Source organism: Carassius auratus, chromosome 30 (assembly GCF_003368295.1).
Source record: "Carassius auratus strain Wakin chromosome 30, ASM336829v1, whole genome shotgun sequence".
NCBI lineage: Eukaryota > Metazoa > Chordata > Actinopteri > Cypriniformes > Cyprinidae > Carassius > Carassius auratus.
Window position 1 is genome coordinate 8,460,013 of NC_039272.1, and position 18,007 is coordinate 8,478,019.

Sequence of the window (18,007 nt, forward strand, 5' to 3'; positions counted from 1 at the left end):
CTCGGCTTAATCTGTTATAGAAAATAATAGCATAAACAATCTTCAGACTATCCCCTTAAAAAAAAGAAAGAAAAAAAGGAAGAAATAAAAGTCATACGGGTTGGAAACAATATGAGAATTAGTAAATTATGAGAGAATTAAATATCCCTAATCACTGTGGTTTTAAAGGAAATTTTACAGGGAACACATTTTTCATATTGAAACTACTGGGAGCATTTCGATGCAAAAAGCATTCAGCACCAAGGAGCTCTGGGAATTATTATTATTATTTTTTTTCTTTCTTTCTTTCACAAGCTTAATCTGGGCACTATTAACATAACCATACACTTCCCACATAGCACCTTAATTACTGGATGAGTCACAAAGACACATCCATTAAAACAAAAGAGCATCTACTGTAGTTTCCGGGAGCCTTGCATTCATCACATTCAGCACCACTTTATGTGAGAGCACATCTCCCAGTCCACAATTCATTCGCATCTTAGTGTAAAGCTTCTGCTTGCACTTGCTCGACCAGTTTTTCCATCTACAGTCCAGCCCCGGTATATTATCATGAGCCAGGAAGCAGCTTCTTTAATTCCAGCTGCCACAGAGAATCTGGACGGGTGTGATTTTACAGAGTGCTTACAGTTATTCAACAGGACTTGATGGACCATTGAGTAGAATAAAGCTTTTTGCAAAGTAACCAGAATTCCACATTTCTGAGGAATGTGTGTTGTGATGTTAGCAACTGGATTGTAGAGGATGACTACAGTGTACAGTGCTTCAGCGCTGAAGCCGTGGCAGAACTGGGTGGCCGGGTCTCTTCAGAGTGCTAATGAAAACTGGATTCCTCTGTGTACGCACAGCAGCTTCTACTCTGTAGGTTTGACATGCTTTGTTTAGTTAACTGGTTATTTGCTCCCACTTTCTGTTTTAAGTGCCAAATTGAGTCATCTGGAAATGTTTTAGTCATCCATATCTGCTGTGGAACTGTATGCATTCAAATTTTCATAGAAACTCTTCCATTGCGAAGTTTAGTAGAGTCACGTAACCACCTTTTGACATTTATCACCTATCATATAAGCCGGGTGTTGTCAGTAAATGTCTCTCTCATGACATATCAGAGAGGTGTTTCAGTGCTTAAAGCTAAACCACACCTTGTCAGTTTCATCTTATTTATAATGCAAGATACATGACACAACAATTGCTTGTCTACAACACCCAAAGCTGCTCAGTTTGCCAACTGAACTACTACTTTTTAGTTAAGGTTTGATTTTGTAGTTATTTAAAGAAGGTTTGAGGGATTTTGGAGGTTTGCTTTCTGTAAGCTATTCAAGCTAGTTTTCTCTTCAAGCAAGTCTAGAGAGCGGGTGAGATGGGCTCCACCCTTTGTTGGATGAATGACCTTCCAAAGAGGCAAGTCACAATGGTATTTTCAATGGCATCTGTAGAGGGATTGTCAATTTGGAATGGGTATGTTTGCTTAAGCTTAAGCATGTAACTGCAAGTGGATCTGTCAGAGTTCACTGGTCTGCTCCGGATTCTTTTTTTGGATCCTAATCAGTCGTTTCTTGGATTAGTTTGTAAGCAAGCTTTGTTTGGAAGCTAGCAATTTGCACTCTAAACATCTTCCCCAGTCAAAAAGATTTAAAGAAACTAGCAGGCAAATCGGTTTAAAATATTAAGCAGCACAACTGTTTTCAATAAAAAAAGAAAAATAATAAATGCTGCTTTGCGCATTAAATCAACGTATTAGAATGATTTCTGAAGGATCATCTGACAGTGAGGACTGCTGAAAGTTTGATGTATACTGGATCTAGTATGAGTAACATTCTTCTATCATTCTTAAGGAAATTGAAAGGAGAAGACGTGCTGAAGACGCCTATAAAGCTGCACTGACGGAGCTGAAGAAGAAGCCTCATTATGGAGGACCGGACTATGAAGTGCGTCCACAGCCTTTAATTCACACTGTCCTTTACATCTTTGTTTCATCACACACCCTCCATTCCAGACTGAGAAACTCTGTCTGTGCAGGAAGGACCAAACAGCCTGATCAATGAAGAGGAGTTCTTCGATGCTGTGGAAGCTGCATTGGATAAGCATGACCAGATCGAAGAGCAAGTAATGATCCAGCCCTTATTTCAATTTATCACTTTTGCTTCAGTTTGAAGTACTGTTACTCTGACATGTGAAATTGATTTGTTATACATTTGTACAGCCATTCCATTAGTTACAATGGCTCTGTTTCCATGAAATTGACTGTTTGATTACATCATCATGACTTTTGAAGATGTAAATAGATACAGAAGGATTATGTTTGTGCTTGCAGTTATGCGGAAAACCTGGGAAAACCAAAGCAGCCAGAGTGGCCTAGCGGTTAGCAAACATGATATTGAACTGTGGCACTGTTACTGTTGCCACTTCTAAGGCCCTCTAAACAAATTTAGCCAAGTCCACAATTTTTTGGTTCACACATACAAAAAAAAAAAAAACAGTCCATAATCATTTACTTTTGACCAGCATAAAGACCAGGAAGTTAGCCATAACTGTATTGTTTTATGAATCATTCTGATTCTGTGAGAATAGCGAGGTTCACACCACAGCGATAACAATTACAACCCAGAGGAGCAGCATCTTGAAAATTGCATGACATTTTTTCCAGTTAAATGATGATAAATAATTGAAGGTCAATCAGAATCCAGCTACTGTAACTTTAAAGAGCTTGAGCATTTAAAGTGGCAGTAGACATAACTGAACAGAACATTAACGGAACATTTAACATCCGTTGGTTTGGTGCTAAATTACGTATCATTAGTTATTGTTATGGTTGTAAATATGCTTAAGAACACACTCTATATTGCTTAAAGTCTGGTTTGACGTTGAAATCAATATTATCTACCAATGTGATGACTGAAAAATGTCTATGTTCATTCTTGTTGATCTATAAGCTGACCACTAGCTGGAACCAGAGCTGATAATGAATGTAGACCTCATTGACTTTTGTGGAGAAACAAATGGACCGCTGTCCACACGTGATTGAAATATAATGCATGACCCAGAGTTCATTATTCATTGGGATCCAACAGTCAAGAACTATATCCAAAGCATATTTACAGCTAATTCAATTCAATTTCATATCCAAGTTGCTGTCTTGTTTTGCAGTCGCAGGCAGAAAGGAGCTGGGCATCTCGACAGATCTCCCTCCCTCCAGACACCTATTCCTCCGTCAGCACTCAGAAATACTTGACTAAGGTAAGTCAGACCACTCTAGCTCACCCACACAAGCACACACTCCTACACACTCACATTATCAAAGCACATCATCTTCCTCATGACTGATTATGCAATTCTGTCATTGCTGATGGTGGGTCTGCTCGGTGAAGTCTTTGGGGCTTTTATATTTGCGAAGCTGCCTTTTGTTCTTCCAGTCCCTTCTGCTGAAGCGTGATTTGCAGTGGCGGTCTGCTCTGAATTCTCTGGGTTATGATGAGATTTTGATTTCCTTCTCTTTCCCCTTGACCTGTTCCCCTCTGGCTCTCTGTTTCTTGGGTTCAGCCTCGCAGTCATACTTCCTCCTTGTCCTCGGTTGACCTCATAAGTGCCTCCGATGACGTGCACAGGTTCAGTGCTCAGGTAGAGATATAACACCGCACTAGTTCGGATGAACTGCAGGCATACAATTGTTCTAACACATTTTTTCCTTGTTTACTTTAGTATATAACACTTTCTGCTTGTTTTGTGCACAGGTTGAGGAGATGGTGCAGAGCCACATGACTTATTCTCTACAGGATGTGGGTGGAGATGCTAACTGGGAGCTGGTTGTTGAAGAAGGTGATATGAAGGTGAGATGCAAATAAAGGCAGTAGATTTTTATTTTTATTTTACACTTTGAGCTGTTTCTATGGAAGTTGGTTTCCATATCAAAGGGAAAAAATATATAAAGGTAAATGAGGCTTTATATCTTATAATTCGTTTATATATATATATATATATATATATATATATATATATGTATGTATGTATGTAATGTATTGTATGTAATGTATGTAATGTATTGTATTGTAATGTATGTAATGTATGTAATGTATTGTAATGTATTGTATGTATTGTATGTAATGTATTGTATGTATTGTATGTAATGTATTGTATGTATTGTATGTAATGTATTGTATGTATTGTATGTAATGTATTGTATGTAATGTATGTATGTATGTATTACCATACAAACATTTGGGGTTGGTTAGGGTTTTGTTTTTATAATGAAACCATTTTAAAAAGTCTCATGCTCACCAAGGCTGCAGTTTATGTGCTGAAAAATACTGTGAAAACAGTAACATTGTGAAATTTGTGCAATACATTTTATTTATAACTGATAGCAAAGCTGAATTCTCAGAAGTGTTTAGTTACATTATGGATGTCTGTACTGTCACCTTTTGATCAATTTAATGCATCCTTGCTGGAGTTTTGTATTGAATTATTGTAATTATTATCTTTTATTGTAAAAACAAAACAAAAACTAAACGGTTGTGTGTGGGTGGGTAGTTTAGTCACAAAACAGAAGAATATGCAAAAGAACCTTGACACCAATCTTCCTCCGGTTAGAGTTTTTCAGTAAACTGTCCCTTTTAACCCTTTATTGTTCTCTTTTCCACTGGAGGTTGCCATCGTTTGGTCTATTTGCAGTTCTGTCGTTATTAATGCTCACTCAGAAATTAATATGTTCAAACAATTGTTCCCGCAGGTGTACAGGAGAGAAGTGGAGGAGAATGGCATCGTTCTGGATCCGCTCAAAGCTACTCATGCTGTCAAAGGGGTTACAGGACACGAGGTCTGCCACTACTTTTGGGACACAGCTTTTCGGAACGACTGGGAGAGTATGATCACTTCAGTGCATCATTTTGAACTTCTTATCTTATATTGTGAGAATGAGAATAGGCTCATCTTATTTATTTATTTTTTATTTTCCAGCAACTGTTGAAAGCTTTCAAGTGGTTGAGACACTCTCAGATAAAGCAGTTATCATTCATCAGACCCACAAGGTAGAGCACTTCCACTGTAACACATTCACTATTGCATCATGGGTGATCATTAGATTTCAGGGGGTTTTTTTTCACTGCTGTGTTGCAGAGGGTATGGCCTGCCTCCCAGAGAGATGTGCTTTATGTATCAGTTATCCGTAAAATTCTCTCCACCAATGAGAATGATCCAGACACGTGGCTGGTGTGCAACTTCTCAGTGGATCATGACAGCTATCCAGTAAGTACCAAGACTGCAGAATTATCTTGTGAAAAATTTCTTCATGCAGTTTGATATCATATACACACATTATTCAACAATAGCAGTATACAGTACGCTGTGCATCAGTAACCGGATTCTTTTTTCCCCAAACTGTTTTCTCCAGCCCTCTGCTAGATGCATTCGTGCCAAAATCAATGTAGCCATGATCTGTCAAACTTTAATCAGCCCACCAGAGGGAGACAAAGAGATCACCAGAGACAACATCCTCTGTAAAATCACATATGTGGCCAATGGTAAGTCTTGGGGGTGTTTGGTCTCCAAAGAAATTAAAACTAAAGGTTTAAAAGTACATGCAAAATTTGGGTTCAGTAAGGTTTGTTTTTCTGAAGTCAGTTAATACTTTTATTCAGCAAGGAGGAATTTAATCGATCAGAATTATAGTAAAGATAAAAAATAAAATAAAAACGTAAAAGATTTTAAATAAATGCGGTTTCTTTGAACGTATTATTCATTATTTATATCAGTGAATCCTGAAAAACAAAGAGATAATAATTAGACCTCTTTTTTGAGCATCAAATCAGCATATTAGAATGATTTTTGAAAAATCATGTGACTGAAGACTGGAGTAATGACTGCTGAAAATTCAGCTTTGCCTTCACAGGAACAGATTAAATTGTAAAATATATTAAAATTAGAAAACAGTTCATTGAATAACATTTTTTAACTGTAATATGTTCAAAAGCCAATTACAAACTTTTGAACAGTAGTATACTTAAAAATATATTATAGCAAAATATGTGTATATATTTGAAACCGTTTACATTTTTCAATGACCACAAAAGTTAGATTAGTTAGTACTTGACCCTAAAAAAGCCCCCATGTTTTCTCAATTAGCATGTTGTCCTGAGGAGTTAAACATAACAACAGTCTGAACACATCACAGCTTGGATTGCAATCTTTATTTATTATATACATTTTATATTCTCCATCACATTAATGCTGTGTTCATATAATCCTAAAGTAAATCCTGGTGGTTGGGCCCCTGCATCAGTCTTACGAGCAATAGCCAAGAGAGAATACCCCAAATTCCTCAAACGCTTCACCTCGTATGTTCAAGAGAAGAGCAGCGGTGATGCTATTCTCTTTTGAGCAACACCGGGTAAGTCACACCTTAAACAAAGCGACCATTTCCACCTATAAATTAAATCGCATTGCACGTTTATTTAAAATCTGCTTTTCTCTTCTTCCAGGTTGTTCAATCTACATTTCCAGTTTGCTTTCTGACTCTAATGAAGTAACGCCTTATACACATCACTCACAACAAAGAGCTGCTCAGCCAAAGTGCTCTTGACACTCTTCAGAAACTTTGTCGAAGCGTTTCCATACAGACTGAACAACAGCGGTACACCAAAGTCTGTGAAAGCACCTTTGAACAGTACAAACACACTAGAAAAACCAACACAGCCTGTTCATCTTTAAAAGGCCTTTTGTTAAAGTGTTTTACATTTTTGTAAATATTTGATCATAGTTTGAGGTCTGACAATGGTCTTGAGGAGATAATATACTGGTAACTTGATGCCTTGATCTAATCCCAGCATAATCTCAGCTGTACATGAGCTTTTTTCACTGACCTTGTCTAGGAGCCATTTCTCTTAAGAAGACCCTTTCTAGCTCGGATGATCAAGATCAAGTCTTAACATCTTTTGTACAGTTAGTTAATCTAAATGTATACGATTATTTACATGTGAATGCATTACAAATTTAGATTCTTGTAATTCACAAATGTGGCTTTAGGCAAAGTGTGCATTTATTGGGAACTGCTTGTATAAGAAAGTAGTCAAAGTATAGGGTTTTTTGGTAGGCCTGTGAAAAGTTGTTAGTGACTTAATAGACCATAATTGCCTTTCTTTTCTCTTTTATGTTTTTTTTTTTTTTTTAAGTTTGTTTTGTTTTAATTTCCAGAAGTTTCAAAAATAATAATTTCTGCAGATAGGTGGCACTTTATTACACGCATGCCTTTTTTGGGCCCTATAACAGCAATTTAAACAATGTCATTCCATTTCTGGTTCATCTCTAGATATTGGGCTTCCATCTACAAAATCTGTGGAGAATTACTGCAGTTGTGCCATCTATGCCTCTGAAAGAGAGGGAATTGTAATGACATTTCACAGTTTAATATAACTTTCTGTGGTCTGATTCACTATATGGAGGATGTAATGAATCGAGGACATTTCTAATTTCACTAGTCTTAAAGGGATAGTTCATCCAAAAATGACGATTCTGTCAATTAAAAATTTTCTCACCCTAATGTTGTTCCAAACCTGAATGATTGATATTTTTATATATATATACACACACACACACATATATCTTTTTTTTTTTAAGATGATTTTCTCCATAATGTGGCCATCAGTGGTAACCAAGTTCTGCTTGGTCACCAATATGTTTTTTGTTCTTTTGAAATCAGTTCAGGTTTGGAACAACTAGAGTACATTTTGTTTATTTTGTGTGAACTATCCATTTGAGGTCATGATTTCATGTTGAATTTGTGTTTTCTGTAACATTGTTTGCACTAAACAATCAGATTTTTTTTTAAATCCCACCTTAGTCTTTCCATAATAATACTTGAGTTCAGAATGCCTGATTTGAAGTAAGGTTTAAGTTCTACATTGATTGCATCACTTGCCTGCCACTACTAATTTGCTGCTGCAGTTCTGCTTCAAGCACTTTTATATTTAGTGTACTAGGGTGAAACACTTTGTTCATGACAGCAAGAACAAGAAACTTTCTGAAATTTTATTTTATTTTGAGATTGATCTACAAATGTTGAATGCTTTTGAAAAAAGAAAATGTAAATGACTTCTTTCTACATGTATCACCAACTTAATGAAACCAAATTTTATGAAACAAAAGCAAAACTTTTAATTTTTCTTTTTTATGTTTCTAGTTTGTTAATCTCAGTTAAGGATTATTTTCTGTGTTGTTGAAGTTCATACAGGAAGAATATCTCACTGTACAGTGCAATACATTTTTCAATATCCTATGAACTCACTGTATTGTGTAAAACAGTTTTGGGAACATTTCCAGTCAGACTGAGAGCGGATGACTGATAAACCCATGGGCCGATGTGGCATCATGTGCATGAGATAGGGTTAGTATTTAAGATAAGCATGAGGGGAGGAGTAACACGGTTAGTGCTCTGAGATTAACGTGTGTGTGTGTAAAGCCCGTTTCATCCCTCCAGGTCTGTCTGGGGCAGTCAGCCAATCAGCAGTCAGTGTCCTGGTGAGATGTGATGCAGGGTGAGCTTATTGGCCGTCTCGCGCTCTGGTGAGGCAAGAGCCTATAATGACGTTGCCTCAGGAGAACTCGAACATCTCACCACCCTCAGGTCTCAAGCACACAAACAAGTGTGCTTTTTTTAGTACAACTATATGGAGAACTGAACATTTTAATGGTTCAATTCTTTGATATAGTTCATCTAAATGTTTCTTTTAATTCAGTGATTTATTTGGTGCCTTTTTTGGTTCTTGGGCTTTTAGAGTTTTTAGCAACACATAAGAAAAAATGTTAGCTTTCGCAATGGAAATATACGGTTTTATGCTTGTGTGCAAACGTTGCAAATTTCACTGTTCATTTGAGTTTTTTATTGGTTAACCAGTGAACTGAAAAGAAGCAAATCTAAATTCTAAAAAGTTAGAACTAATCCCCAAAAGTTAATACAATATTATCATATATTCATTTTCATTGATGGAAATTGCCCAAGTGAGAGAGAATAATATCAAGCAGAAGTCAATGAATTCTATATTTTTATTATAAAAAAAATATATACAAACTTTTGCGGTTTATTATTTATTGAATAATTTGAACTGTGCCTTGGGGGGGGGATAGCAACGCTTCCTTTCAACGTCTTCAGCATGAAACGTACATGTCTAAACAGCCACTCTTTTCCATGACACGAAAAACCAGAACCAACTGAATAAAAGCCATTTAAAGCTTTAAGAAACACGCCAGGCGTTAAGTTGCGTATCGTTACATAAATCCATTATTAGAAGTGTTCAAACACAAAGAAATAGCTAAATGAACAAAGAACTGAAACGTGGATTGTAGCACCTTTTGAAATATTTGTGTCATCATGCCGTAGCACAACCCTTTTCAGTTACGAAAGTCATTCAATTCCTGTCATAGAAAAAAAAAAAAAAAAAATGGACATCCTGACAAGGAAAACATCACGAACACTGCTGACGGCTGCATTTGGCAATTTTGTAGTCATTCTGTAATATTCAACATGTATACCAACTAGCGTATCATAGTACTTTAAACTCCTCTCTGTATCGATACTGTCCTTTGCTATTTCCCTTTATAAGTGCAGTGAAAAAGTCAAATTATCCTTCCCTTTCTGTCTAATGCTGCTTTTTCCAGTTAGGATAAAATTGGTAAAGATATTCCCCCTGTGCTATCCTCAACAAATAATGAAGTAAAACATGTAATCGGCTTTAACCCATCCAGTCAGTCATGTATGTGACAAACTATATTGATTTTAGGAAATAAGTTACATTTTGTGGCCTTTTGTGTCTCTGTGTACTGGGTGCCGTGAATCTTAGATCTGATTTGCTCTCCATAGCAATTTAAGCTTAAAGCAGGTACGGCAACAGCAGTTTCTGTTTGGATATGATTTCAAAACACTGGCTCTAGGCTTGTGAACACAGCTGGTCCTGATTCCAGTCTTTAATTTCAACCAGTTTGCTTTGAAAGAATGTCTGTAGTTCGAAGACAACTCGTTTAACAGATCAGGGGAACCATGAACAGTCATTTGTCTGTATTCAAGCATCCTTTTGCTGGTCTTTAAAATCATCTGAATTACTAGTCACATGTGCCTTAACTTGAGATCCTCTTTCTTTATGGGCCTTTTGCATCTTCAGCAGGTGACATCTTAAGATGCCTGCTTCGTACATGTTCCTGGAGCTTCTTGCAAATTCACTTTTGATCTGTAGCCAAAATACAAAATAAAATAAAAAGCAATTATACAGCTGTTTGCAGATAATCGTTTCCAACCAAACATTGTCACAGAACATAATTTTATACTATGATTTAATTTGTAAGAGTATTTTCATAGATAATGATTATCAATATAATACATCACTATATAGAAGTATACATTACTAAAATGTGATTGTTTGATTAGGATTACATTAATTAATAGAAGATACAATATATTCCAATGTTTATCATTTTAACTTTTAGACTTTTTAGATTTTAATTTAAACTCTTAATATATGACTTAATACATTAAATATTTTACATTATATACTATATTATATTTAGAATTATATTTTTATCCTAACTTTTACTTATTTTTAGCTTCAAGATTTTTAGATAGAGGTTTTAATAACATTATATATCAATAATAATAAATGAGAATGTTGTATTCATAAATAATGAACAGTTCTTTCTTACCTGTTGTGAGTCATGTGACTTTTGACCAGGTGTCCAGCAGTGAGTGCAGACATGAGTGACAGCTCTCCTGCAAGCACAGTAGCACACACCACCCTGGCAAGCTGTCGGGCATTTTCACCCGGGCACTCCTGACTGGCACCCAGCACACCTAACATCTAAGAGCAAAACGGAGAGAGAATAAAACTGCATGAGATCTGCTACAAGAGTGGCTTTATCAACTGTACGTCCACCGCTGAACTAAAACATACTTCTGTCTTTCATATGTGTCAAATATTGATCCTGTATCAATACCTGTAAACAAGCCTGCTGGGGGGGGAGGTTCGTGCCTCCGCCCACAGTGCCCAGCTCAATGGAGGGCATAGTACAGCTGATATAAAGATCCTCTCTGGTGGGGCCTGACGCTTCCATGATAGTGATACAATTAGAGCTGCCCACTGTCTGCGCTGGGTCCTGTCAAGGACAAATTCATTTAGCTGAATTCACTTCTGTACCTACCATCTGTACCACCACTATATAATTACAGCATAATCATACTGTACACAATAACTTTTATTACCTGTCCACATGCAATATAGATAGCGGCTACGATGTTGGCAGCATGAGCGTTATAACCTCCGATGCTTCCAGCCATAGCAGATCCAATCAAGTTCTTGCTGATGTTGACATCTACCAGAGCCTCGGTCGACGTCTTTAAAATCTGCACAAAAACACACTTGCGTGAGACTAATATTCTGGATTGTCGTCCCAAAAACAAATGTATGTCCTTATTCAGTGTCAACAGGCTGCGAGTATGCAGATTTTGCAGGGCGTTTTGTACCTCTCTGACAACTTTGGCTGGGATGGTGGTCTCACACACCACTGATTTGCCCCTGCCTTCAATCCAGTTGATGGCGGCAGGTTTTTTGTCAGTGCAGTAGTTTCCACTAACAGCCAAAATTTGAAGCTCTGGAAATTCCTCCTTCAGCCTTGCAAGAGCCTGTTCTGTGCCCTAGTGGCCAAAGAAAAGAAAAAAATATTGCTGCACGAGTTCTTCATAATAACCCAGAAATGAGTCATGGCAGTTTATTTTAAGATCACTTTAATGGCCATGTTTCGCAACATTTTGTAAAATTCAGTACTTGCGTACTTTTGAGATCATGTTCATCCCCATTGCATCTCCAGTTCTGGACTGGAATCGGATGTATAGATTGCGACTCGCCAGGCCGATCAGAAGCTTCTCCAATCGTGCGAACCTACAAACACAACACAAATACGTGTTACAAAATCATAATTTACAAAAAGAAACTACACTATCACACTAAATCAGTGCACTGAAATAGTCCTTTACCTGCTGGTCTGGTCAAAGGCCTGCTTGATGCTCTTAAAGCCCTCATCACTTTCCAGCCAGGCCTTGACTTCAGCCGCCTGACAGGCAGAAGGCAGGCGCACCACCGGCCCTCTGGTCATACCATCTGCAAGAACACGACTACTGGCACCACCTGCCAACTGTGGAAAACACATTCACAACAGAGCATTAGATTAATGGGCTTTAGACTAAAACAATATGCAATATTATATCAGTTCAAATTACCATGAATTGAGTTTCCCTTCAGCTACCCTTCAAGAACAACAAAGAAAATCATATAGGACAAAAAAAAGACAATTTTGCTTACTGCAATAGCTCTGCAGCCTCTATTTGTGCTGGCAACCAGGCAGCCCTCAGTTGTTGCCATGGGGACCTGAAACTGCTTTCCATCCAATAACAGAGGACCAGCAACCCCCACAGGAACTGGCATGTAGCCGATGACGTTCTCACAACATGTTCCCATCACCTGGAGTAAAGAACAGGAAAATGAATGCTGAACTTTGAAGGCTGCTAAATGTCTGGAGTGCTACTAAGTTTTTCCTTCCTGGACCACGTCAAAGTGCCCACCCCCAAAGTATGGTATAACGTATGGTAACAAATTGGTTATTACCTTTGAGACAATTATGAACCTTTTTTTTTTTTTTTTGTATTGCTGTTTATATAAACATTCAGTACATGTATATTAAGCATATTTTTTTTTAATAAACTTTCAGGAAAATTCTGCATTAAATCAAATGTTACAACAGATGTCTGTTTTAAATTATTATTGTTCTTATAAACTTTGTATTCATCCAAAAAAAAAAAAAAAAAAAATCACAGTTTCTATAAAAAGCCATTTTAAGTTTTTTCAACTGACTATAATTTCTTAAGCAGCAAATCAGCATATTCTGAATGTGACACATAAGACTGGGGTAATGACTGCTGAAATATATTTGCCATCACAGGAACAAATTACATTTGTAAATAATAATTCACGATAATCACTGTTTTTGACGTCAAAACTCTAAATCAAATGAATGTAACCTTGGCGAGCATAAGAGGCTTCTCTCAAAAACATATCGGTTCTCATCAAACTGGACAAAATGTAAAAGTTTTAATATTAGTGCAACCCTAGTTTATTCAAATCCATAAATCACCACTAATTAAATGATGTATGATGTTATGACCTCTGATAACTTACCTTAGAGTAGTCGTAGTCTTTATAAGGCAGGCAGGTGAGAGCTTTGGGCTCTGGGAATTTGGGGCTGAGCATTTTCCTACGGATCATCACCCCTCTCTCAGGGCTTTCCATCATGGCTTCCAATTTGTAAGCTGGGATGTGCTTTGAGTTCACCAACACGATCACCTCTTCATCGCTGAGGTAGCGAGCGCCCATCTGCAGGGTCAGAAGAGGCGACACTTAAATACTCACACACATACACTGTGATTACACGTGGATCTAGGTAACAGAAGACTACTCTTGGAGGTAAATGGTTTCACTAACGTGGTCTAACGTCAGAAACTAATTGGCTAAGAGTAAGTGTGTAAGGAGAAAAAGGAAGATCTCATTAGAGGCTACATGGGTCAACTCTGAGGTAAAAAATAACTACAGGTTTCAGTCCCACAGTGAACCCAGAGTTCATCTTTATGCAAGAAAGAGTACAAGAGTATCGATGTAGAAAGAGATACTTAGCGCTCTTACATCGGGGTTTTTCAGAATGGACAGACAGTCTTCCACAGGTCTGGGTTCAGCAGGTACACTGATCGCAGTCTCCGACGCATCAACAATCTCCTGAGCTTCATCCTCTCCCAAAACAAAAGTATGTTTATGCTCGGGCTCTTTTGGGGCAGGCAGGGGCCGAATCACTAAATCTGAAGAAGAGACACTGCATTTAATGTCCGCTGTAGAATGTTGGGTTTGCAGGAAGTGAACACAAATGTGTAAAGGTCAGAAGAGAATACCTCTTTCCTCTTTGGTAACCACTGGAGGGGGAGTTGGGGTTTTCTCAGGCTTGCTGGAAACGGGAACCTCTTTCCTACAGCACTGATCAGGAGACCATTTCTGAGCGAGCATGGAGCTTGGAGTGGGGACTTTCAGGGAAAGGGTAGACTCCATCTCCACCTGCTCGAAGAAAATGTACTTCACAGCCAGGAACAGAGCAAGACCCAGTGTGATCACCTGCTCAATATCCATGCTGATCATCCTAAATGCACAGAATAAAATAACAGTCACGTCATATATGTTATTGTTATTAATTTTAACAATGCATAATGTATTTTTTACACACTGGTTATTAGCCAGTATTGGAGTTGTTTATTTATTGTATCTATTTTTTTTGGATAATTTATTGTGCAGGCTCATTTCTCCTATTTTTACATTTAGATTTTATTTGCTGTTATCTAACACTCACTAAACTTTAATCTTTAGGAAAAGTAACAAATATATAAAAACACTGTTACGTGCAATCTCTAGCGAATCTCAAAATACATTTCTATGTCAAATTTTCATACTGAACATTATACTGTGGCATAGATATATTCCAATTAATACATAGAACTATGTATTTTGAACTACACAAAGAATTTCAATAAAACCATCATTAGTGGACCAAAAATTGAATTCACTGAATAAAATCTCAGACGAGTACCTACCTGGACAGGTAAAAGTGCCAAAGGGGCATGTCTGGCTCAATTCTCTTGGGCATATTGTCATTCAGGCTCACTCCAACTTGAGGAAGATCAAGAGTTCCACTACTTGACGTGGGATCTGCAATCCACCGGCTATGAGCATGAACCATGACCAGGCCGAGAGACTGCAAATATTAGAGACAAAACCATTGATATAATAAATCCCAGTAATAAAAGATTGTAGTGTTTTTGGTTCAATTATGCGTACCATGATCATTTTGACTCTTTGTGTGACAGGGTTAGGCTTGTTGTCCTCTTCCTCCTCCAGAACTCTAGCAAAGTGACTCAGCTGCCAGATGGGTCGTCCCTCCCTGCTCTCTCTAGACACCTATGTGAAACAGTCATACATCTTATAGGTTACAGTCTTCCTATATGAGTACTGCACTTAAATATGCTTACATACCTCCAGCACAAGAGAGACACAGGCCGGGAAGAAGGTCATGAACACAAAGTAGTTCGCCAGGACAGACATGCAACCAAAGCAGCACATGATCTCAAGCTGTCGCACACCTGCAGAAAAACAATGAAAGGGGCCAAATAAAGTTCATTACTGCTGAGATTAAAAAAAATCTGTTGAATGTTAGTGCACTGCAACTGTGCTGATTTTCTGTCTCATGTGGAAGGGTTAAGTTTACCTGACATTGTCCCCACACCAATCACCAGGCACTCCACAAGGGCATCCAGAGTAAAAGTGGGTCCTAAAACAGCCATTCCTTTGGCAATATTCTCCCTCACCTCGTCCTGCAGGACAGTCAAATAAGCCATTTACAAAAACCAGAGCCGGATTAGTTGGGTTTATTTAAACTTCAGTTTAATGTAAATGAAAAGGTAAAGTACCTGTGAGTTTGAACTCAAAGCAAACTTAGCCAGAGCACATGCTTTGGAGAGATCAATCAACAGCAGAAAGAATGGCAAGGCCTCACTGGGGAAATGAAAACAACATGAAAATTAACTTGATATATCTACTAACTATTTTCCAAAAAACAAAAGCAATACTTCCAAGATTTCTAGCGAGAGTGATATAAGACATACTTGAGGCCTGTGAGCTCCTTGTCCAGGAAGTGAATCACGACTGTGCTAAACACAAAACTGGAGAATATTGTGAAAAGTCCTGCAATGCCTGAAAAAGAAATATGTATATATACATTGGTAATTCATGTTACCTCACAAACACATATTTTTCAAACAGGTTTAAAAACCACAACTTACCCAATATGTATTTGGATCCTAACTGTCGAAGATTTTGGAATTGAAAGTAAATATAGACGATTGCTATGCATCTTGTGATAGTCAGGATAATGATATCGCTGCTTAAGATTTGCTGGAGACAAGACAGAGAGAAACAAATATTAGGAATAATAGATATAATAGATAGGAACTAGATGAATTAGAACTATACATGAACTGCCATCGTGTTGTAATTCATTTCCACAGTAACACGCTGTACCTCCTCCAATTTGGGGCAATCAAAGTTCCATCCACAGATCTGGTTATTTCCAGTGAACATATTCATGGACATCATGCAGATGGTGAGAGTCACAGTAGCCACAATGACTTCCCAAGGATGGGAGGCCACAAACAGGCCGTGGATTCGGAAAAGTCTCGTCAGCATTTTGAAGGTGTGTTACAGTCACTTACTGTAGATGACATAAAGCAAATGGGAGAAAATAAACTTTTTAAACAGGATTACAATGGCAGAATTATGAATTACAAATGTTATTCTGACACTCATAACTTCATGAGTATGAAGTCAAAGCACAAAAAAATATTAACTACATAATAAATTCATGTAAAAACAAAAACACTTAAATTTTAGTTAAATAAAAGTTATTTTGAGTTGTTTATAGAAATGGTCTTTATTGCCAAATTTACATTGTACTACAGTTACATCAGATGGCTTGACATAAGTGCAATGGTACATAGATAATGTGATAAATTATAGATGGTGCCATTTGTTTCTGTATTTACTGACTATGAAGACCACTGATCAGATTAAAATCACTGATTTAACTGTCACGATTGTTTATTAGATTGATCTAATATTAAATATAATTTATTTTTGTTTGTGCAAAGTGACGAGTGTGTTTTTAAAAAATAAAAATAAATAAATAAATAAAATTAGAACTAAAGTAGCGTATAATTAAATGCTGAGTCACTTCATCGTGATATTTTTAAAATACCCTTTTTATTAACCATTAATAAAAATGTATGTAATTGTTTAAAATAAAATTTAAATAAAAAGAGAAAATGGAGAAATATTGTTATCCATCTTTTGCATTAGCACATACAATGATCCTGACTTGACGTTCTAGTTTTAGAGCCTACATCGCCAACAACGATGATAAAACATGAATCACTGATGCAATCAGGCCGAGACGAGCTGAAAGAAATCCACATTCGAGCATGGACAACACTGAGCAGGCATGTCTAAAATAAAAGCTATGGCTAGCTGTAGGTCTGATGCACGCACTTACCAGTAAGGGTCAATGAGATTTAAAGAATTAGTACCAAGAGCAAATCCTTGTAAAATCCTCCACATATGCGGCTGATTTAATAAAAGCCTATAGATGTTTGCGCTGTTATAAACTAACATTTAGGTGTGTTTGTCATGGTTAAAGGTAAATAAATATAGACTATATCAATGCATTTCCCGAAGTCTGAGGACTCAAACCGGCATCCTTCCTCTAAGCTTATGAAGCGATGGCATGGCTCTGCGTCAGTCGAGCGAAGAGCCAATCAAATCCTCGAACCATTCCGACGAGCAAGGAAGCCACGCCCACTTTCCTGATAATGGGGCTGAGGGCGTGTCCTGCCGGAGGACGCGTGATCTGGCCATCATTTGAATATATGAAGTGTGTACCTTGGCCCAGCCTTGAACCTCCACCGGAGAAAATATCCGACCTTGTAACTGTAATAGACCCACAGCAATAGGAAGAGTAATGTAATTACCATTTTCTTATCATACCGTTAATTAATCTAGGCTAACCTTATTTAATCAACAACAATTGTCGGATCTAATGTAGGTTTTGTTTCATGAAACATTTAAGAATTAAAAAAATTAGTTCAGTAAGTATATAGATGTTTGCCCTGCCATTGTGGACTTTTTCATATATCACACGCGTTTTGCAGGCCGATACAATTGCATTTCAGAACTCTTCTCAGAACTAAATTTACAAGAATTTTAACTCAATAATAAACAAAAGTGGCTATTGGTGTCATTGTAGAAATGCCCTGTTTCTATTTTTATATATTTAATGTCCGATAGCAAAGGGAAATACTATTTATTTTTGAAGTAATCTTTAAGAATGAAATAGTGCA

General features: G+C 37.3%; 2 protein-coding genes across 4 annotated transcripts in view; one reads left to right on the top strand and one right to left on the bottom strand.

Annotated features, from left to right (window-relative positions):
* Window positions 1–8,126, top strand: part of cert1a (ceramide transporter 1a) — a 32,092-nt gene extending 23,966 nt beyond the window's left edge. For 2 of the 3 annotated variants that reach the window (XM_026211133.1, XM_026211135.1), the window contains 11 exons: window positions 1,833–1,925; window positions 2,017–2,103; window positions 3,145–3,234; window positions 3,538–3,615; window positions 3,729–3,824; window positions 4,724–4,856; window positions 4,951–5,021; window positions 5,110–5,238; window positions 5,384–5,513; window positions 6,242–6,379; window positions 6,471–8,126. In XM_026211133.1, coding sequence (XP_026066918.1) covers window positions 1,833–1,925; window positions 2,017–2,103; window positions 3,145–3,234; window positions 3,538–3,615; window positions 3,729–3,824; window positions 4,724–4,856; window positions 4,951–5,021; window positions 5,110–5,238; window positions 5,384–5,513; window positions 6,242–6,369 — 1,035 coding nt within the window. In that variant the 3' untranslated portion in view covers window positions 6,370–6,379; window positions 6,471–8,126. The remainder of the gene's footprint in view (window positions 1–1,832; window positions 1,926–2,016; window positions 2,104–3,144; window positions 3,235–3,537; window positions 3,616–3,728; window positions 3,825–4,723; window positions 4,857–4,950; window positions 5,022–5,109; window positions 5,239–5,383; window positions 5,514–6,241; window positions 6,380–6,470) is intronic. The other variant, XM_026211134.1, reaches the window with a different exon arrangement.
* A 930-nt stretch (window positions 8,127–9,056) lies between these two features.
* On the bottom strand, window positions 9,057–17,379 carry LOC113049089 (3-hydroxy-3-methylglutaryl-coenzyme A reductase-like). Its single transcript, XM_026211132.1, has 20 exons — window positions 17,164–17,379; window positions 16,137–16,326; window positions 15,899–16,010; window positions 15,722–15,809; window positions 15,527–15,611; window positions 15,325–15,430; window positions 15,093–15,199; window positions 14,898–15,017; window positions 14,654–14,814; window positions 13,964–14,205; window positions 13,704–13,873; window positions 13,203–13,397; window positions 12,330–12,488; window positions 12,005–12,162; window positions 11,804–11,909; window positions 11,495–11,665; window positions 11,234–11,374; window positions 10,969–11,127; window positions 10,678–10,832; window positions 9,057–10,208 (listed from the first exon to the last, which is right to left on the bottom strand). Exons 2-20 carry the CDS (start codon window positions 16,299–16,301, stop codon window positions 10,154–10,156), a joined length of 2,655 nt encoding a protein of 884 aa, XP_026066917.1. The 5' UTR covers window positions 16,302–16,326; window positions 17,164–17,379; the 3' UTR covers window positions 9,057–10,153.
* Window positions 17,380–18,007: the final 628 nt, after the last annotated feature.

Bases quoted from the DNA above. Each gene is read 5' to 3' on its own strand.
- LOC113049089 (XM_026211132.1), bottom strand. From the start codon at position 16,301: ATGCTGACGAGACTTTTCCGAATCCACGGCCTGTTTGTGGCCTCCCAT. The intron at 11,666-11,803 runs GTACGCAAGTAC...TTTGGCCACTAG, and splicing joins GGATGAACATGATCTCAAAA to GGCACAGAACAGGCTCTTGC. The intron at 11,375-11,494 runs GTACAAAACGCC...GTTTTTGTGCAG, and splicing joins CAGCCAAAGTTGTCAGAGAG to ATTTTAAAGACGTCGACCGA.